At 46.9% G+C, this 22279-nt stretch overlaps 1 protein-coding gene across 2 annotated transcripts in view; it reads left to right on the top strand.

The window, feature by feature from the left end:
• The window catches only part of COMP (cartilage oligomeric matrix protein), a 676605-nt gene that overhangs the window by 643818 nt on the left and 10508 nt on the right, over positions 1-22279 (top strand). For both annotated transcript variants that reach the window (XM_069649319.1, XM_069649318.1), the window contains exons 15-18: positions 5530-5578; positions 6401-6597; positions 9517-9689; positions 12418-12557. In XM_069649319.1, the coding sequence (XP_069505420.1) occupies positions 5530-5578; positions 6401-6597; positions 9517-9689; positions 12418-12557 (559 nt within the window). The remainder of the gene's footprint in view (positions 1-5529; positions 5579-6400; positions 6598-9516; positions 9690-12417; positions 12558-22279) is intronic.

The following is a 22279-nucleotide window of genomic DNA, read 5'->3' as shown; positions in this document are numbered from 1 at the left end:
TGGCCAGGTGGATGCTGTGGGCTGGAGAAAGATAGTGGTGAAGATTTGCTGTTGTCTCAGGATAGCTCAGGGGCAATCTGCTCGCCTTGACAACAAGGAGCACCACAGGTTCGATCCCCGGGTCCGTGCTTAGAAACCTCTGGGTATTAAGCGCGTTATACATAACCTATCATATCATATCATGGTGGTGCTTAAGACTGTGAATAGATTTTACTGAGGGCTGGAGTGAGAGTTGATACACACAGCTGGAAAATGATAGCATAAATGCTGGTATGAGATTATAATTGTTCTTTTATAAAATGTGAAAATAAGGTGCTAAGGAGAGCCTGCTCAACGATTTGCAGAATGGTGATGTGGTGCGGTTGCAAAGGATTGTGCTGAGGGCTGTGCAGATATGGCCCTGACTGCTGATGTGGGATGGTACTAGGAGGAGATTAATATTAGTGTTGACACACAATAAGGGGAAATGCTAGGACTGGTGAGAGGACATCTTAAGAGATTGTTAAAGATGGGTGGAGAGGTGTTACTGACAGAGGGGTGGTTCTCAGTACAGATAAGAACCATCACAAGGGGTGATATGAGATGCTGCTGAGAGTTGGTGATAGATGGGGCTGAGTGATGAGAACGTCACATAGAGATGGTGAGGAATTGCATCGCAGACCAGTGAGTGATGTTGCTTGGAGCTGTCACGAGAATCTGCCAGGAGCCAATGATGGATGTCTTTGAGGGCAAGGGAAATATGGTGTAGGGGGCTTAATAAGAGATGTCATGGAGTGCTGGAGAGGGCACTGCGAACAGATGGAAGAGAGTGTACTCACAGTTGGTAAATGAAAGTGCCTAAAGCTCAGGAGGAATGGTACTGGCATTTTAAGAGATGATGTTGGGATGTTCAAGTGAACTGTTGAGGGATGATGAGAGATGGAGCTACAATTGTTTAGTGACGTTGCAAAAAAGATGGTGTGAGATAATGTTCAGAGCTGTTGAGATGCTGTGCTGAAGTGTGATTGAAGATGAATGAAGATGGTAGGGAGTGCTGATGAGATATGAGCCAAAACGAATGTAGATAATGCTGGGGGCTACTGCAAAATGGCTCTCACTGGCAAATATGTTTGATTACAACCAATTGTCTGGTCGGTTTATATTCACATGCTAAAGGCTGACAAATATAGTGTTTATGAAAGCGTGTCTTACGTTCCGTGGCTCTCTGTGTGGCACCATGATGAAATATACTACACAATGTTCCAAAATATGAAAGCGCATGTAGGTTTTTTGTTGGCAATAAAAGAAAGAGAACATTTTGAAATAGGAAATACAACTACTGGCCACCTTGTGAAGTACTGTGTGTTGGAACTATCAGAACAATATTTTAACCCCCAGAGTATACATTGTACACAGAATCTGTAATAATTGAAGCGCCCACCTGACATAATGGGAATGTGAGGACATGCCATCTTGCAAGTGTGTAGAACCGCTGGCTTTTAATTTACTTTACTTTGCATTTGTAATGCACAGCCTAGGACCCAAAGGCTTAAGGGCGCACAGCAAAAAACATACCAACACCTACGACAGAGACAGGGCTTAGAGCTTAGCCCAACTTTGCTGCTGAGTATAAATAGGCAAAAGTAGCAGAGGTAGCAGAATAAAAACGTTTTGAATTCTTTTTTTAAAGATTTCAGGGGACTTGATTTCCCTTAGGTCAGGCGAGAGAGAATTCCACGCTTTGTCTCAGAGAGAAGAAATTTAATGTCAGATCTCTTAGATCTAATAACATGCATCAATTGGAGACACCTCTATGCAACACCAGTAAAGCGTTACAAGCTGCCTTCATCAAAACAGCCCCAAAAGCGTGGAATTCTCTCTCACTCATTTGTGAGTAACTAATAGCAGCCGGTACTGTACTCTTGCTGCCACCGGGATCCAGTGTAGGCTCTGTCTAGCCTCTGAGATGTCATCTCTCCAATTAAGGGATTTGACCACCCTAACTGCGCTATTCTGCATCACCTGAAGACTGTTACATTCAAATAATTCACATAATCATTAAAGTCATTTCTGATTTGAATCATACACATGGCAACACTGTGAGCCCAGGTTAGCTGTGAAAAGGTTGCGTGTATTCCAGTCAGACAGCCTGTCTCTGTTCAATCAGCAGGGCAAGAGATAACAAAACATGCATATTTTCTGATTTCTTAAACAGTTATTTTAATTTTTATTGGTCATTTGTTAGGCGTTTATACAATTAGCAAAACTGTTTAAAAGCACCCACAGGGCAACAGGGTGGGGACAGGGGAAGGTAGACAATTAATTACAGTAAAGATAATTAATTGAATTAATAGTACAAACAAATAATGAGAATAACAGGGAGAGGACACAAACCTACTATGCCTTGTGAGTGTTCAGAACAACAGGTCCTTTGTGAGATCAGGTACACTTCTCTCCAGCAGGAAAGCCCCTCAGCAGAAGCTGTCCTGGGAAATAGGACTGAAAGGTCACGCCTTAAAAAAAGACTAGCCTCATACCACAGTGTTTCATACCAACGGGCCTTTGATGTTATGGGCCTGAAATGGGGACAGGGTAAGTGTGATCAGAGGAAGCTTGGCACAGTTCCACTATTTTGTTTCCTCTATGTCTCTCCTGCCTTCTAGTCCCCTACATTTCGTTTAGCTTGAAACACTTTGGGTATGATGCAAGAAGGGAAAGACTACTTGTGACAAGGACAGGGATTTGACAGGGACAATTCATTTTGGACCACTTTTGGGAGGGTTGACCTTTGCAGAGCTCCCCAGCAGTGAGGTGAAGATTGAGTGTCCCAAGGCAGATACAAGCTCTGCTTTCTAATCACTCACAGGGTATACTGGGGGTGAGCTACTTTGCAGCTAGACCTGCTTCTCTGCCAGCTGTACCAGTACCTGGGACCTCACTGGAGGTGAAGGACCCTTGCAAGTGTTTATCAACCTCCCACTGGTTGGAACAAGGACTCATCTTGTCCCTGCGCCCCTGGATCAGTACTCAGAGCAACTGGAGACGTTAAGCAGGTCATCTCCTGCCTCTCTACTGTCGTGATCTACATTGAACCATCGTCAACCACGTTCAAATGCTTTTGAACCAACGGAACTCATGTATCACCCTTTGGCACTTCTTCAAACTCTTCTTACCGCTGCTGCTTCATCCACAAACCAGTTTGCAATCGTACTGTGCCAGCTGAGCACATCATTGCCTCGGCTTGAACTAGATGCTCCCACTGCGAAAAGATTTCTAACTGCTGCACCGTGACCAAGAACCTCGAGTCACCAGCATCTTCCTGGAAGAACCAGACCCTCTGGTCAATTTGTTGTGACCCTAGAGTAGTGGTCTTCAAACTTTTTTGGTCTGGCCCCCCCTGAGCAGAATTTTGGGCAGGCCAGGCCCCCCCAAAAGTGCCAGATGTACAGTATGTCAAAATCGCTATGAACTTTTGTGTGCCGTCACCGCACCCTACTCCCAGTACAGACCCTGGGCTCTCCCCACCCTACTCCCACCACTATCCCAGTGGTGCAGTCCATCCTGCTCCCACCACAGTCCCATAAAACAAGCATACACATTTAAATAAAAAATAAATCTCCATAAGCCCCCTCACCCATTATGGATGAGCCGGCAGGCATGGACTGGCCTGTAGGGCAATAGGGTGATGACCGTACCAAAAACGCAAAATGCTAGTGTAGGCCAGTCAAAATGGGCCACTTTTTTGGCCAATGTGGGCCAGTTTGAGGAGTTACTTCACTATGCAGCTAGTAGTTTTGGCCATTGTTACTGAATAAATATTCTTTAAATATCACCATTTGTTTACATTTGACCAGAAAACAACCCCTTGGGTACTATTGAAACAGTCTGTGACTAAAGGACTGCATATCCATTTGCAACTGCTGGCCATTTTTTCATTGGTGCCTAAGACCGTTTTATGGTCCAGTCTGACCATGTGAGCTGCCCTTCCCATTTCCTCCAATCTAAAAAAATGTACTCCCAGTACAGACCCTGGGCTCTCCCCACCCTACTCCCACCACTATCCCAGTGGTGCAGCCTATCCTGCTCCCACCACAGTCCCATCAAACAAGCATACACATTTAAATAAAAAATACATCTCCATAAGCCCCCTCACCCATTATGGATGAGCCGGCAGGCATGGACTGGCCTGTAGGGCAATAGGGTGATGACCGTACCAAAAACGCAAAATGCTAGTGTAGGCCTGTCAAAATGGGCCACTTTTTTGGCCAATGTGGGCCAGTTTGAGGAGTTACTTCACTATGCAGCTAGTAGTTTTGGCCATTGTTACTGAATAAATATTCTTTAAATATCACCATTTGTTTACATTTGACCAAAAACAACCCATTGGGTACTATTCAAACAGTCCGTGACTAAAGGACTGCATATCCATTTGCAACTGCTGGCCATTTTTTCATTGGTGCCTAAGACCGTTTTATGGTCCAGTCTGACCATGTGAGCTGCCCCTTCCCATTTCCTCCAATCTAACAAAAAAACATTTCTTTTTAACTCATTTCATGCTGGGCTCTGGCGCCCCCCCTGGGATGCGGCCGTGCCCCCCTGGTGGGCGCGCCCCACAGTTTGAAGACCTCTGCCCTAGAGACTAAGTAAGCCCCTTTTGCACCTTTGTTTTGCCAAGAACCATATCCTTTTAGAACATGGTGGTACTTTATTACCTTGTTCCCCCCTGCTAAGTTTCCAGAGTGTGTGTATCTTTCCATTCTGCATTTCTCTGTCTTTCGTTATGGGGTGGGTTTTTGGTGGTTTATAATAGTTCATTGTATATTGCTGTGTTTAATTAAAGAATAATGTATGCAACCTTGCTTGGACATTCCTTTATTTTGAACTGCTGTACTATTGTTTTTTGGGTGGCTACTGTTTCACATTCACACCCCTCTTGAGAGTATAGCCTGCCCATGGCCCATGTTACCACAAAAGGTATATCTCCTACCTGCTCCTGTTTCACCTTTATGATTGGGATTGGTCTTGTTCTGTAGAAGTGTGAGGGCTCAGAAGGTGTGTTAGCCACTACTCATCCTTGTACTCCTGCTGGGCAGAAGTCATTTCGTCACAGGGTATAGAAAATGTTGCACTTTATTGTATATGTTACTGGATTTGGTTGCGTGCACACAAGGTTTGGCCAGTCAAGTGGGTGGGGTCAAAACATACATTTGAGGATAACATAGGAGCGCTGCAGTGATATGGAAAGACTGTCACACCCACATACATTTCGGTCACTGCTCTTCATCAGGGACATCAGTGTTTATGAAACGATATCATATTTCCATACATAATATATTATTCAGATGAACAAAATATGTAGAAATATTTGATTGGACTCTGTTTTTTAGATGCTTTTTTGTAAAACCTCATACATTACTTTATACTTTCCGGTAGTTTGCATTCGTTTTTAGGATTTTGATTTATGTACAATAATTACTTAAAGAGTCTGTAAGTGTGCTAGAAAGAAGAAAATAAACAATTATTAATTGTGTGAATGTTTAACAATTTCAGGGAATGGAAATTGTTCAGACTATGAACAGTGACCCTGGTCTGGCTGTTGGTAAGAAACACTTTGTTCATATTTCTTAACTTCCCATTTTACCTTCTTAACTCCTTTGCCCTCTCTTTCTCTTTCTTTTGTTCTCCTTTCCTTTGTTTTTTGAGTGGACAGAGGTCACCACAGAGAAGAAACCTGTACCACTTAGGATCTGCCACCCTGTTTAACCTGCTTGCACTTGAGGGCTCAGCATGTGGGTGGGCTATTCGGGGCAATGTCTTTAAGTATCAGGCGCCATTGTTCCAGGAGGCCTATTCATACTGCCTGGCAATACAATAAATGTCCAGATCATTTCTGAATGAATATGAACAAGAAGATGGTTAGGGCGCATTTGATGAACTGAGGACACATTGTGCTCTTCTCACTCCCCTGTAATTGTCAACAGTTTTAACTAAAATATTGTGCTGTCAGAAAAACAAATTATATATATAAAGTTTCTATATAAAAAAGAGGTATTGCAGAAGGGTACGGCGTCCTTTCATCACGGGATGTTTTTTCGCAGGGTTTTTTGACCGCAAATTGTTTGCCAAAAAAACTCATCGAATCTTTTTGAGGGGGTTAGAAAAATATGTAAATTGGGTGTGGGTGTTCGGGACTATATAAAAAATTAAAGGGGATGGGGATAAAATAAAAATAAATAAATTTGATGAGTTTTTTCCTAAAGAAATCTATGGTAAAAAAAAAAAAACGTGAAAAAACATATGGTGATGAAATGACATGGAACCTGCAGAAGATACTAGCAAATACAGATTTTAGGTTGAGACATTTTCTGTATAGGGTAACAGCAAAAAATGTTAATGCTATTTTTGCTATTTTTGTATTAAGGTTACACTGCATTCAACGGGGTGGATTTCGAAGGCACCTTCCATGTCAACACAGCAACAGATGACGATTATGCAGGGTTTATATTCGGCTACCAGGACAGCTCCAGTTTCTATGTGGTCATGTGGAAACAGACTGAACAAACGTACTGGCAAGCAAACCCCTTCCGAGCAGTTGCTGAACCAGGCATCCAGCTCAAGGTAAAGAACAAACCTCTCAGAACGTAAGGCCTGTCCTCATCAATGCTGCAAGAGCAGAAGCCTAATCTGAAGCCAAAAGAACACAGCGGTCAACAACAGACAAGGCCCCCTAGGCATATGCAACTTGTCCAATGCCATGCCTTCTTTCATCATACATGCCTTAAAGGATTTTGGGCATGTCCCTCCATTTTACCATCAGTATGAATTGCATTCCACACAATCCCTCAAGCTTCTCTTCATTACATCCAACAGCCTTTGGCCTACTTTCATGACTCCTTGCCCTAGAATGTCCTTGTACACTGGAAACTAATGTTACCTCTTCCATATTGCCTATGCTCTTGAGATACTGAAAAGTAGCTACAGGTTCTGCTCCTCCCGGATGTGCACATGTAGGGCCTACACACTCCCCTGCAAGTTGGACAAGGCGGCCAATTCCCCATTATGGCCATCCTCCTCTCACATCCTCCTCTCACGTCTCCACTCCTGCGTTGTTGATGTCCCTCCTCAAGTGTAAATTCAAGAGCTAGACAAAGTACTCATGTGGTTTGCACCTTAACAGATTCAGAAAGCAATGCAAATGTTAAAGAAATGATAGCCAAATCACTTCTAAACCACTGAGAGAACCTCGCAACAGAATTTCCATCATTTTGTGGCTCTTCTGAGCCATTATCTAACCTTCTGCAAAACAGTCAGACATATCCCTATAAGCAGAAGTTTGGCCCTAACTGCTGGGCCACGTCCCTGGAGCAAAAGAAAAAGAGAAGATGTTTCAGCCTCTGTGGCCCTCCTTCATTTATTTATTTATTTATTTATTTAGCAGATATAGAGCGCTCCCAGACCAGGGACAAAATCACAAGCAAAACGGAAGGTATGGGTGCATAGGAAGTAAGTCTGGCTGCTGTAGTGTAGTGTTGACAGTTGTGATGGTAAACACTGGGCCTTCCTGATGGGGTAGGGTGGTCTATTATATGTTGGGGTCTCGCGCGAATAGCCAAGTTATGAGGTTTTTGCGGAAGGTCCAAAGGGATGATTCTGATCTGAGCGCAAGTGGGAGAGCGTTCCAGTGTTTAGCATCTACCACCGTAAAGCTGCGGCCCCATGCCTTTGATTGCTTAAATCTAGGGACAGTGAGTAGGTGTGAATAGGCGGCCCGGCTGGGTCTGTTGGATTGAGATTTAGTCATTTTGCTCGATAGGCATAGCGGTGCGGTTTTGGAAAGGCATTAGTGAATGGTAGGTTCTTGAACAAAATGCAGTCTTGGACTGGTAGCCAATGGGCGTTCTGTCTGGCAGACGAAGTGTGCTCCCTTTTTCATTCATAAGGTGCAGCTTGAGTTTCTTAACACAGCAAGCAAGGAGTCCACATTTTCAAGGAGACTTAACGGAGAGCATATCATGGGAGAAATTATTCAGCATTTGCTTATAGCGCAGTAGGAATACCTGGCATCACCCCATAACTGCGCAACTGAAAATAGAGGAGGTATGTGCGGTCGTGGGGGTTCACCATCGCATATATATGTGGCAAAATGGTTTTAAATAAGTTGGCATTTTGGGCTTTGGTATTTAATTTAAAAAAATTTTAAGCACCCACACAGCCCACGGGCATCGAGGTGCTGTTACAGGAATTGTTTGTTTTTTAGTTGTGTAATAGTTTTTTGTCTTAGTTGCGTATGTATAACGCGCTTAAATACCCAGAGGTTTCTAAGCGCGGATCGAACCTGTGTTGCTCCCTGTCGTCTTGCTTCCAAAGCGAGCACATTGCCAATGAGCTATCCTCCCGGGACTATTTGTTTTTCAAAGTGTTCACATAGATCCAAATACCTCGTGGTTGCATTTCTCTATTATTTTTACGCTCGTTCTTCCATAACAGAAGCAGACCACCCTTAGCGGAACCAGTTCAGACTGTAACAAGCAGGCCACATCTCCCCTGCACACCGCCAAAAGCAAGCACAGTTCTTTTTTGACCGCAGTGTGGCGCCCCTTGAATATCTAGGCACTGTGATCATAGGATCCTCATCTCAACACACCCCACGTCACTCGGGTACACTCAAAGTGAAGAAAAAGATGATGAAATGATTGGGAAGAACTTGCACCTCCTCACTGAAGCCTTTCCAGAACTCTTTAGTTAGCACAATTGCAATAAGTGAACACCTTTATACAAAGCACTGCCACCCCCCACACCCAAAAGGAGCCATCAAGCCCAAATGGCTGGTCCTCTTGCCCTCTGTGTGAGACAACAAGCTACACCAAACATTCAGCTCAAATGGCCTTCTCAGTGAGATACAGCTTCAGCAAAGATTCCCCAGTTGGATGGACCCACTCCAAGGGTTGAGAGTTTGCAGCTGCACTGCAATCATGTGTTAAATCATTAGGAAGTGATCCGTCCATATACATGTTGTGTTCTCCTTCCTACATCATCATTAGTCCTCAGCTCCCTCTAGTTCACCGTTTAGCAATGTCACTGGGCCCTCTAGTTCAGAGGCATTTTCATGGTGCAACCAAGCTTTTCAGAACATCTCTTTCCCAGCAAAAGGTCAGTTAATAAGGAATCAAGCACCCATTTAACTCCAAAGTCATTCAACCTTTCTACTTCCTGTGACAGACGGATACGGACAGAGGAAACTAAAGAGAGTCCCAACAGCCATAAAAGATCTAAATACACTTTAAAAAAAATGTAAAATGCCTGTTTTATCATAAATAAAATAAAGTTCTGGAAACCATGATGGGTGTTTATAATGTCCTATCTTCGCAGTATGGTTCCCTGTGTCTGTGGCTGTAATTATTGTTCATATCCTAGCAGGATGACACTGTGAACATTTTTATGCAAATAGACGCTTGAAAAGCCCCATCTGTGGTAATGTTTGGATTGAACTTCCAGTATTATGTCCTTTAAATAATTTTCCAACGTCTATTGTAACAGGCTGTCAAATCTACAACTGGCCCTGGAGAATACCTCAGGAATTCACTGTGGCACACTGGAGACACCTCAAACCAGGTGAAACTATTATGGAAAGACCCCAGGAATGTAGGCTGGAAAGATAAGACGTCCTATCGCTGGTTCCTGCAGCACCGCCCTCAAGTCGGATATATCAGGTAGGACCTAATGACATATTTCCAAGCCAATCCGGATTTAGACACAATCTTATATAGGCGCCTTTTGGGGGCGATAGGCCAATCAGTGGGTTGGAATTCTGAAATGCAGCATACTGGTATATACAACAGGGACAGAGATTCAGTGATGCAGAGAACTTTCTGTTGCACAATAATGAGAGATAATCTTTCCCAAGACTAAGTGTCAGCCATAGTCTTTCCTTGGGTTTGAGACGATTACCAGGAAAAATTGGAAGAAAGTGGTGCATACAATTAGACCCATTATTCAGCAGAAGGCGGATGCGATGCCTGTGTCGGCATCGTGGGAGTTGTGGGACAACAAGCCCTAAAAGGCATTTTACATGGCCACCACTGCACTCATTAAAAGATAGATGTAGGCTTTTGATCTTGAACAGGGTGTGGCTCTCCTAATGCCAATTCCGTCATTAACCTTTTTGAATTTTTAGACATTGGGCCTCATTATAAGTATGGGCTCCGGTATCGCTACTGGCACCGTTGCTACCGTACCGCCATACTACGAGTTGTGCTCGCGGGTCTCGCTCTGCCCGCCAGGTCCGACCTAGCGGGCAGTGTGGCACCCGCGAGCACAACTCATGGATGCACCGGCACCGTTATGAACGGTGCCGGTGCATCCAAGCTCCCCATTCCCATTCAGCCCTATGGGGCCGAATGGGGATGGGGAGTCCCTTCTTGCCGGCACCCGCGAATGTGCAATTACCGGGTCCGCCGACCTCGCAGGTGCCGGTAAAATCACGGGTCCAGCGGCAGCCGTGCCTTTGTTACAGGCACGGCCACCACCAAACCCGTAATGAGGCCCATTGAGTTCAAATATAAGATGCAATTGAATGCTTTAATTCTATTGAAACATGTCCAGTTCTGATAGCAATATCCAAATCGACTCTGTAAACATCAGAGAATATTGTCCCCCTAGGCATATTCATGATCATTGTTTCTTTTTATTCATTTTTTGCATTTTCGTTTATTATTTGATCTTGTTATCTTGATTGTTTAGAAGTTTAACAAAGTTCTCAGCCAATGGTGCTTCGGCAACTGTGATTGAAGACAAAATCTAATATAGCAAACACCCATGTCTGGGGGCCTACAGAGCCGGTAAAGGCCCATCAGCTCGAGTATCGGCGAGGGCTCAGGGCCATTAAGGGCCCTGTGTGCCCCACAGCAAGAGGAAGATAGCTGTTCGCACCCCAGGGATTCATCCGAGGTACAAATAGTTTAAATGGTTTTTCGGCAGATGAGCTGCGTGCATCTTGTGCGAGCCCACTCCCCCATCATAAAAAAGAAAAACAAAATGCCTACCGTCATGGAAAATCGAAAAGAGACCAACTCCCTTTACTATATCTATTGCGTTGTGCGTGGCTCAGACTGCAAGGAGAACGCAACCGGAGATGGGCTTGCAGATAAAAGGGGGTGCGGGGGGTGGAAGAAAGAGAGGTGGGGAGGTAGGCTGGAGGAGAGAATGGAGACCATGGAGCCAAAATGGTGAGACAAATATGGCAGCCACCGAGAAAGGGGCGTGGGTGACTGGTGGAATGCGGGTGGACACTGGCAGTCTCCACCTGCGTTTCCAATGGCCTCACTGGCTGACCGACTTTCCCCAGGTGCAAACAAAACTTCATGGCTCTGGAGGTGTTTGGAAACAAACTTTCAGTTCCATGACGTCAGAAAGGGAAGGGGCTCGCTATTTCTCCATCTCACCTGGGCTGTTGACAGGGTCCTTACTGCTAAAGTCAGAGACATCCACGACTTTCTATATGGAATCCTAACTACATAACAGAGCACGTCCTTTTCCCAAGACATCTGGAATTTCAGAAAGCATTCCTTGACATGCAGAATATCCGATAGCCAAGAAGGAGCATTGTTACAAACATAAAAAGGCAACTTCATTATTTTTAACCCCGAATTCAGCAACCTGCTGCTTTCCGGATGTTTTGGACTACGACTCCTGTGATTCCTCACTATAAACTTTGCTGACAAGGGCTGATGGGAGTTGTATTCCTAACCATCTGGGGAGCCAAAGTTTGCAGGCCCATGTTCTAAGAATATTCTGAGATTAAAGTGAGACACAACTGGTATAAGAATGAAGATTTAGTTTGCAGCTGTGGTATGTTTCAAGGGCCCATGCTGCAAGATACCTGGAATTCAGGACACAATTGGCCAAAGTCAATGGGCCTCATTACGAGGTTGTCGGTCGGATACAACGGTACCGGTAAGCTTGCCGGTACCGTTGTATCCGGACCGGCAAACTCCGAGTTGTACTCGCGGGTGCCTTTCAAGGCACCAACGAGCACAGCAAGCCTGTAGCACCGACGCGGTAATGAACCTATGGGGCTCAAATGGGAATGGGGAGCTACCGGCACTGGCACCAGCGAAATACCCAGGTAATTGCCCATTCGCGGGTGCCAGATTTTCTTGCCGGTTTTACCGTCAAGGCTACCTCCAACCTCGTAATGAGGCCCAATGATAGTGATTCTGATCACTTGGGTAGTGAGAGAGTATGATAGTCAGTGACTGAAAGAGGAGAGTAACAGCACTGAAAAGATGTACTAAATTGAAAGAGCTGCTGTGAATGGAACTGGGCAGACTGCTCTAAGGACACCCACTTCAGACATTGGTTCAGGTGCTGCGATGATTCATCCCATGCAACACCAATGCTGTGTCCGAGTTCAAAGTGTGCTTCCTATTTTTTTTTCAGAGCTAGATTCTTCGAGGGGGCTGAGGTGGTGGCAGATACAGGGGTCATCCTTGACACCACAATGCGTGGCGGACGCCTGGGTGTATTCTGCTTCTCCCAAGAGAATATCATCTGGTCCAATTTGAGATATCGTTGTAATGGTGAGTTGCATTTTTTTTTTACGTTTAATCTAAACACTCATAAGAGTAGAGTAGATGCCTTGCAGCTGTGTTTTGCAATACCTAGTAAAAAACACTTTCAGCAATTACCACAATTGTGGGTTGAGCCAGTTTCACACAAGATTAGTGCCATGTTTATTAAAGCCACTTCAACCTTTAATTGATTAATGACCCACAAAAACAGTTTGAACCTCAATGCTGGTTAAACTAGTGCATGTCATATTATTTTTCCCCCTCTGCAACTCAATCTATACAATTTGGAAAGTGCCATCAACATGGTTTGTGTTCAGCTGAAAATGTAAATTTGTTATGTGATGCGTAAACGTCTTTGCAATTTTTCTGTAAATGATACTTCATTTCCAAAGCTATGTTTCCAAATATGATATTGCGTCACATCAAATTAATATGATGCTCTTGGAAATCAGGGCTAAAGCTTCCAGGAATGATCAAACCCAATGGATTGCCCTCCAGCGAACAAGATTAATTCCAGAGTCACTTTCCTTTCAGCTTTGTGAACCCTTACTGAGTCCCAATTCACCTTGCTAGAGAAGACTTGTAAAGACTTGTGTTACACTGTTGATGCCTGCCCTTAATCAGTCGTTAAGCTCTGCACTGCAGCAGGTATTCCGCAGTAGTGTAACACAAAATTGGGCCCCCCCTGTGAGCCATGCTGACGCCCCCCCAACTCAGCAACAAATAACAGGTCGCACCACACTCTGGGCGGGCCTAGATTACCACACTTGCGCAAAACGCACGAACGTGCTGCTGCAGGGGTACGCCGCACACTGCACTAGGAGAAAGATATAAATATGTGTTTTAATGCATTACACAGCACACTTTCTGAGAACAATTGGCTAAAAGGCCAGAGTGTTTGTAAATGTTTTGTAGGGTAACACCAATCCAAAAATCCAATACATGCAAGTCACCAACAGAGCACATGAACATTAATGCTTTAATTAATGTAATGCTTTGCTATTAAAATGCCAGAGCACAATGAAAACATGTCCAACTGGCTGCACAATGTAGACCAGTCTAGAAATGTAATAACATATTACAGAAAAGCATGCCAGGCCACTTTTTAGACATACTTAGACTGGTTGCTACAAAATGCCAGTCGAAAGCAGTAACACTTATCATGGTTATTTTATCACAGATGCCCAGAAAAATATACAATGCTGCAGTAAGAAATGGCTAGACTGGCAGCACCTAAATACAGGTCTAGCCAGGCAATTACACTTAGCATGACTGCTTTATCAGAGATGTCCAGTTAAAGAAAAGTCAAGCCAAACTAAGAATGACTATTCTGGCTGCACCAAAATGCCTCTCTAGCCACTAATACCACATATCATTCCTGCTTAGCCTGGACATGGATGGCCATTATGATGTATTGCACAATCCCCATCCCACCCCTCCACACATCCCCTCTCCCTCCCACCCCAGCGCCCAAAATCAGCTTCTCGGCCCAGAATTACCTTCACATCCCTTTTCCTTGTCCCAGTGCTTACGTATGAGGTTCCTTGCCTCATTGGTAAGTACTGGAATAAGGAAGAGTGGGACTGGGAGTAATGAAGATTATAGGTAACTGAACTGCATCGGCTCCAGGCGGCCGCGGCAATTATCCTAAAATATTTTGCTCCCAAGACATCAAACAAGCCCCAAAACGCACTGAAACAGAGGCAGGCCCACCAGGGCAGCAAGCGCTGCATTCCGGAGGAAAATCGAACTCGGGTACACCGGATTCGAGCCGGTGACCACCAGAGCGTGGCCTGCCGCCATTTTTGGCAGACAAGAACGGTCAGCCGCACCCCCATCCCCCGAGCTGCCACAACCACAGAGGCTCCTGGGGAGAAGGCAGAGCAGAGATGGAGGACGGGCCGTAGTGGCGTGTTCGGCAGCAAGAAGCGACCATATCCCAACAACACCACAGGGACTGCTGAGGGTGCCGCCTAGGAACAACTCGCACCCGCCCAACTCCAGCGTCCACCCAGACACCAGCCGCGAGCTCTGACTGTGAGCTCCATGGCTGACAACATCCTGCATTTGGGAATCCTGCGCTGGGCTGCTACTGGCGAGGACCCAGAAATCATGTTCTTCCTGCTGAAGACACGGGACCACATTGTCCAAATCTGGGGCGAAATCGGTGCCTGGAGCCCAAAGAATGAAAGGCTGCGCTGCCGTGATCCTTTTCCAACGGCTAGGATGCTGCGCACCAAACTCAGCCCTAGACTGAGGCTGTTGCTCTGAGCAGGGGAGGGAGTGCGCCGGACCAGACCGCGATCAGCGGACCAGCCCGTGAACAACCTGGAACATCTAACAATGGGCAGACACTCACACCGGCACATCCTGGGGACCAGACTCTGGTGGTGAGCATGCAAGCGCCAGGGACCCGGACTGTAGGTGAACTGCAGCACGGCCCGCAAGGACACAGAGAACACAACAAGTCCCCTTGCCGCCCGAACCAGCATCTGCATGGGAGGGCGAGACAAGCGCCCCCACGGCGGTCCACTCCCGCACAAGCACCCATAGACAGATACGACCCGCACCGGGGGGCTGAATCGGAGTGTGTTCCCCTCCCACCCCGCCAGCGAGACTGCAGCGCCCAGAGTAGAGACGCGGCGCGGTAAAGAGCTCCCAGTGCCGCGCTCCCCTGACAGCGAAGAGCACGGCAAAGCAGACCCAGCATCAACAAGGTATGTGCAGGGGAGGTGGGGTCCCCCCCAGAAAAAACACGCGCAATCATACTACCAACAGGGCCCACGAGATCTGCATAGCAAACACTTCCCATCCCCCTGAAAAGAACCAAGGGACAGAGGTGCAGCGGCGGAATACTACCACCCTCGCATGGACACAGCAGTGGACACCCTCCACTGAGTGCACAAGTCTAACTAGATGCAATAGGCAAGCCAAATTAAGGGATACACCCTTAAGGGACTGGTGGTAACCTCACTGGCACTCCGGAACAGAGGTCGGATGCGCAGAGGCTAGACACACGCCAAATCCCCCAAATCCAACTCCAACACCAACCCTCTCCAGGCCGCTAACACGACCCACCTTGACCCAACACCTCACTGGGATCACCGACTGCACTATGTGCAAGGATAAGGCCAAAAGACAAACCTTACAAAGTAAAATGGACCTCTTCATAGTAGGGGCCCCTCCCCACCTTGAGACACAGACCCTGGAGGAGGAAGAAACCAGAGAAGAGGTTCATGACCTTCCTGTCTCACTGATCGACCTAATGAAAGTGATTGGGGATTCGAGAATGTCTCTGGAAATCAAAATTGGTGGGGTATCCACAGAAGTGTCCCTCCTTTGCCAAGATCTACGCAACCTATCGCCTAGAGTCGGTGAAGCGGAACAAAGAGTATCAGACACAGAGGACACTGTCTGCCGACTCGAACAGCAGCTAGCCGTAATCACCCAGAAAGTTAACCAACTTGAATACCGCGCTGAGGACAGCGAAGGAAGGACGCGTCGCAACAATCTCAGGATTCTCGGGATCCTGGAAAAAGAAGAAGGCCCCAGTGCCAAACTTTTTCTGGAAGATTGGCTGGCTCATGTCTTCGCCCCCAAAAACCTACCAACTACCAAGTTCTTCTCCATAGAAAGAGCATATAGAGTGCCCACCGGGTGACCCACCCCTGGAGCCCCGCCAAGAACGATAATTGCACGCCTCTTAAATTTTCTAGACCGAGACGCTATCCTCCAGATGGCACGGGCCTCGGGCCCAATTACATACAATGGATACAGAGTGGGGTTCTACCCTGACTACACTAAGGAGGTCCAAAAGGCCCGCCAGTCGTTCAACTCTGTCAAGAAGAAACTCCAATCTCTGTCAATCAATTATGCTCTTTTCTTCCCGGCATTGCTCAAAGTCCATCCATCACGAGGGCACTACCCACTTGTTCTACAACCCCAAAGAGGCATGGGAGTGGCTCGAAAAGCCAATGGCCCCGGAGCCCGACGCTCACCTTCTAGAACGTCCGCACAGAAACCCAAGCCCGGACAGCTCCCCCTTAACTCGGTAGACCTGGAAACCGACACGCCACAGCATTCAGCCAAAAGCACCACGGAGAATGGATGAGGCCTCTGCACCATAGGGACCGACCTGCAACGCATCACTATGGGAACTCTACCTTAGCGGCCGCCGCCCTCTAGGTGGTGCAATTACTACCAGAGTCCGGGTTATCCCAAAGAAGTTTTACAGTTAAAAGTTCAATGTTTGGGCGACAGGTGCTCCCAGTAGGGGGGGAAGTACAGGGTGGGAGGAGTTCTACGGGTGTAGGCAATTGAAATCACAGAAAAAAAAGGCAAGTCACTAATTTCTACTGGCACAGAAAACAGAAACAGCCCATCTGCTGGGCCCGAGATACCCGTATTATCCAGGCACAAGTTACACAGTCACATGGCAATCCTGGGACGATTCCTTCCAAGAGATACACCTGGGTACCCCAGGTCTACACTACACCTCCATTAGCAGCAATGGATCCAGATGTGGGACACACTGGACAGAGCTTGAGAGAGCACTACATACGACCTAAGAGGCTACCAAGACATCAGATCCTTCTTGAGGCCTCACAACGAGGCCCACACAGTTAGAACAAACACAGACAAGCTGTCCTTGTTGACCTGGAATGTCAACGGCCTTGGCTCCAGCGTGAAACGAAGACTGGTGCTCCAATATCTCAACCGATACTCACCAGATATAGCTCTCCTTACGGAAACACATCTGATCGGAACCAGTAATGGCTTCTTTAGAAGATCCAACTATCCGCAAACCTACCAAGCTGGGTTCACAAAAGGCGCCAGGGGCACAATGATACTCATCCACAAACGAGTCCCCCTACAGGTCAGGAAAGTACGGACCGACCCTCGGGGCCGATTCGCGATATTGCTCTCAAACATCTGGAGTGAAAAATGGGGTCTTGTTGCGGTCTATGCTCCCCCCACACTTACAAAGGAACTACTTGGTGAACTGCAGAACATACTCCTGGAGGAGGACGCCAACTTATGGGCCATAGGGGGGACTTCAACAAAGTTATGGATGTCACGGCTGACAGGTCCCGCAGAAGGGCTGGAACTCGACTTGCCCCGACAGCTCTGTACACATTTGCTGAGACACTGGGACTGTCGGACACTTGGCGATCACTGCACGACAGCGAGGCTGGATTCTCATTTTTCTCCAGTGTGCACAAAACATTTTTGAGGATCGACTATGCCTTCATCCCCCGCAACACATCCCGCAGGCTCGTATCTGATGAGTTCCTGGCAAGAGGTATTTTGGACCATTTCCCGCTCCTCATAACTATGAAAAACGCTCGCCAGCGCCCAGACACCACCTGGCGACTGAATACATACCACCTGTGGCTATCCGAAATTGCTGAAGAACTCGAGGAAAAGACTATGGAATACTTTGAAATAAACAAAGGCGCAGTTGAATGTCCGATCTCGTTATGGGAAGCATATAAAACTGTCCTCCGCGGAGAGGCCATCTCCGCGGTATCGGCCTACCGGAAACGACACACTCAAAAGATCGTGGAGGCCGAAAAGCAAGTACTGGAGTGTGAAGAACAACTTCTTCACACGGCACTCAGAGCACAAAGGAAGCCCTGGTAACAGCGTAAAAAGCCCTCAGTAACATAGCCCTGGATAATTCCCAGGCGGCCCACTGGCTAGTCCTGAATCAAATTTACGATAAAAGAGACAAGGCAAATAAAACCCTTGCCTGGTGGGAGAGATGTGAACAAACTAATGGGCACGTGCGAGCCATCAGATCCCCGGAGGGGGTGCTGCTGACCGAAGACTCTGACATAGTAGAAACATTTGCTGCCTACTATGAGAAACTCTACACCCCACCAACCCGGAACCCCACACCTGCGCCCTCTAGCTTCCTTGACCGATTGAGATCCCGAAACTGTCAACACAACTAACAGATTTCTTAGACACTGAAATCACCGAAAACGAAATTCAAGAGGCGCTAGCACAACTCCAACCTGGGAAAACCCCGGGCCCCAATGGGTTCCCAACAGAGACCTGGAAATGCCTGGGTAGCACACTAAGGGGACCTATGCATTGAATGTTCCTCCGCAGTAAAGAACAAAGCGCACTCCCTCCGGTCCTTAGAAGAGCGAGCATCGTGGTCATACATAAAACCGGAAAGCCCCTGGAAGAATGTGCTTCCTACCGCTGATCAATGGAGAAGCCAAAGTCCTCGCCAGGACACTAGCTAACAGACTGCTCAAGGTGATAGAGACAATTGTCCATCCAGATTAATGTGGATTTATGCCCAACAAATCTACCTGCATGAACTTACGCAGGATCCAACTCGCCCTAGGCAGAGCATCAGAGATACTGTGTCCACTGGCCCTCCTGGCGTTTGAGAAGGCGTTTGACTCTGTGGTGTGGGAGGCCCTATGGGAAAATATGGCCTGAATGAACTTTGGGTGAAGCTTCATCTCCTGGGTTAGACTCCTCTATGCATCCCCAGAGGCTAACTTGAGGGTGAATGGCAAGTCCTCCAGATCATTTCCCCTGGGCCGAGGTACCAGACAGGGTTGCCCCCTTTCCCCACTCCTCTTCCTGCTCGCTATCGAGCCACTAGCGATCGAACTTAGATCGAATAAAAGCTGGTCCGGATTCGCCCGGCCAGGGGGAGGAGAAGATCGGCTCTCGTTATGTGCAGACAACCTCCTTATATATCTTAGTATTCTGGTCACCTCATGCCCGATTGTATCCCTCATCCTTAAGGAATACCAAACCTTGGCCGGCCTGAAGATAAACGAGTCCAAAACTATTTACTTCCCGATCCAAGGTGGCGAAACTGCGATTCCCGAGACTTGCCCCTACTACGTCTGTATTAGGGAGTTTAAATACCTGGGCATACGCATTGGCCCGACCCTAGACGGATTTCTCCAACTCAACCTACAACCCGTACTAGATAGGTTTAACAGGGATGTCTCCCACTGGCAATCGCTCCCCCTATCATTAATGGGTAGGGCAGCCCTGTTTAAAAAGATGACACTCCCAAGACTCCTATACATTCTCCAAAATGCTCCGCTCCCCATCCCCCACAAAACCTTTGCGCTCATAGATAGGAATCTCTGTACGCTGCTTTGGGGAGGGAAACAACCCAGAATTGCCCTCACTACACTCCAACGATCAGTATGGGAGGGAGGCATTGGACTACCATGCATACGCACATACTATCTAGCAACACAGATAGGGGTGGTGTATGATTGGCTACACGCAGACCCCACACTACCGCACATCCGCATTGAAATAGAGACTATGCTCCCAGCGTCGCCCCTACAGGTCCTACATGCCACCAACAACCAATTCCCGAAAACACCAAGAATGACACGCCACATCCATCATGCCTGGAGGGACGCACACAAAATTGTTGGCTGGAAGGCAAAACCAACACTAGCCCAACCCATATGGCACAACGTACATCTCCCAGAAATAAGGAAAATGGGCTGTTTTGGGAACTGAGGAACACAAGGGATAACCACAACCGCTCACGTGATTCAAGAGAGACGCCTCCTAAGCTTTGACACTCTGTAAGACAAATTTGGTTTGGAACCTATGGAGCAGTTTCGATACGCACAGCTTGCTCATTCCATACACACCCAGTTCCCAGACATAACCACTATACCTCCCTGCTCCCCCATAGAGACCAGCGTTTTCCTGCAACATATCCCCTCCAAAGTCACCTCCACGCTCTGCCAGGCCCTTAACTCCTTCGGTGCTAAAGAACTCGTTAAGCTGAAAGAAAGGTGAGAAAGGGATCTGGGTGATCTGGAACCAGAGGACTGCACGGATGCACTAATGTCCCCCTGAGAGATAAGTATCGAGGCCAAACTCAGATTGATACAACTCAGAATACTTCACCGCTCATACTACTCTCGCACAGCCCTGGCCAGGTGGGGAGGGACCGGAGGTGAGACATGTATCCAATGCAAACAGGAGATGGCCACCTTCTTTCACATGATTTGGGACTGTCAGGTGTTACAAGTTTTCTCGGGTAAGTGCACTGATACAATCTCCACCATACTAGGAAAGCCAATTCCTAAAGACCCCAAAATGGCACTTCTGGGAATCTGGGGGGAGGTTGACCTTACTAAGTATGAAAAAACATTCCTGGCGGTGGCACTGGGTGCAGGGAAAGACTTATAGCCGCAAACTGGGGCTCAGCGGACCCAATAAGCTTGAACCATTGGATCAACGAACTAAGTAGGTGCGCATCTCTGGAACCCTGTATCTACAATGCGCAGGGCTGCACCCGAAAATTTGAAAAGATATGGGGGAAATGGCTGGACGTTCAATGAGGCACATCCCCTCCCTACTTCCCTCCTTCCCCTTCCCCCCCTGCTCTCCCCATCACCCCCCTCTCATAACCCAAAGACATGAGACGTAACCAGAACTGACATCTATTACCTGTTCTGCGGATGAAACATTGTTATCTCTATGCCTGTGTCGCCTTTTTCACTGACAATGCTGCAGTGATTTTCTGATGAATGCCTACGTTTATATCTATGTTGTTTTTGCTGTTAAAATCATAATAAACAGTGTTATAAAAAAGAATTATAGGTAACTAAGCCAGACATTACCTCCATGTCCCTCTACCTCATCCCAGTACTTGTGTATGAGTCAAAGTGCTTCATACACAAGTGCTGGGACGAGGAAGAATAGGGCTATGAGTACTGAAGATTACCAATAAGTACCCAAGGAATTAAACACAAGTAGTGGTGGAACACCATTGATCTAACTGGGCTACAACCCTATCCCCAGCCCTCCCTTGAAATGTAGGGCTATATTGGCTCGACCTGGCTGACTTGACAGAGCCATTGCCAGACAGAGCAGGACACAGATGTTAAACGGCACCTGGGTTTCGCTGTTAACAAAGGCCCAGAAATTACTAACGTAATGCATTTCACTGTTAGTACCTGCATTCAAATGCATAATTCTTTAGGCAATTGAAATCTTAATGTGGGTTTAGTACTTGCATGCCAAGGAAGTGATTGGAAGGGTAGAGAGGGGAAAGGAGACCGCTTATTCTCAGAGCAGTCCATATGTGGGTGCTTTCAGACTTAAAGGAGAGAGTTAACTGCTTGTTACATTGATGCTGCACTAGAATATTCTCATTAGAATACAAAAAGAAGTTAGATGCTCCACCCAAATAAGTTTGCCCCACCACACCACCCGTGAAGTTAGCACCTCTCTCAACATTTGAAGGTTTGCACCCCCTCACCTCTGAATTGTAGGTTTTGTTGTGCCCCTGAACACAAGCACACACACCATTCACCATACACACGCACACCCAGCCACCCATGCATTTAAGTTAGCACCCTTTCACCATACAGGCACACCCAGGCAGCCACCCATACATTTAAGTGTGCGCCCTTTCACCATACCGGCACACACACACAGGCAGCCACCCATACATTTAAGTAAGCACCCTTTCACCATACAGGCACACCCAGGCAGCCACCCATACATTTAAGTGTGCACCCTTTCACCATACCGGCACACACACACAGGCAGCCACCCATACATTTAAATGTGCACCCTTTCACCATACACTCACAAAGGCAGCAGCCTATACATTTAAGTCTGCACCCTTTCACCATACACTCACAAAGGCAGTCACCTATGCATTTAAGTGTGCATGTTTCATCTTTCAGGCACACCCAGGCAGCCACCCA

The sequence above is a fragment of the Ambystoma mexicanum genome, chromosome 1p (genome assembly GCF_040938575.1).
Source record: "Ambystoma mexicanum isolate Mex_15411 chromosome 1p, UKY_AmexF1_1, whole genome shotgun sequence".
Taxonomy (NCBI): Eukaryota; Metazoa; Chordata; class Amphibia; order Caudata; family Ambystomatidae; genus Ambystoma; species Ambystoma mexicanum.
The sequence above is the reverse complement of the archived record's forward strand: the minus strand, read 5'-3'. Positions and strand labels throughout refer to the sequence as shown.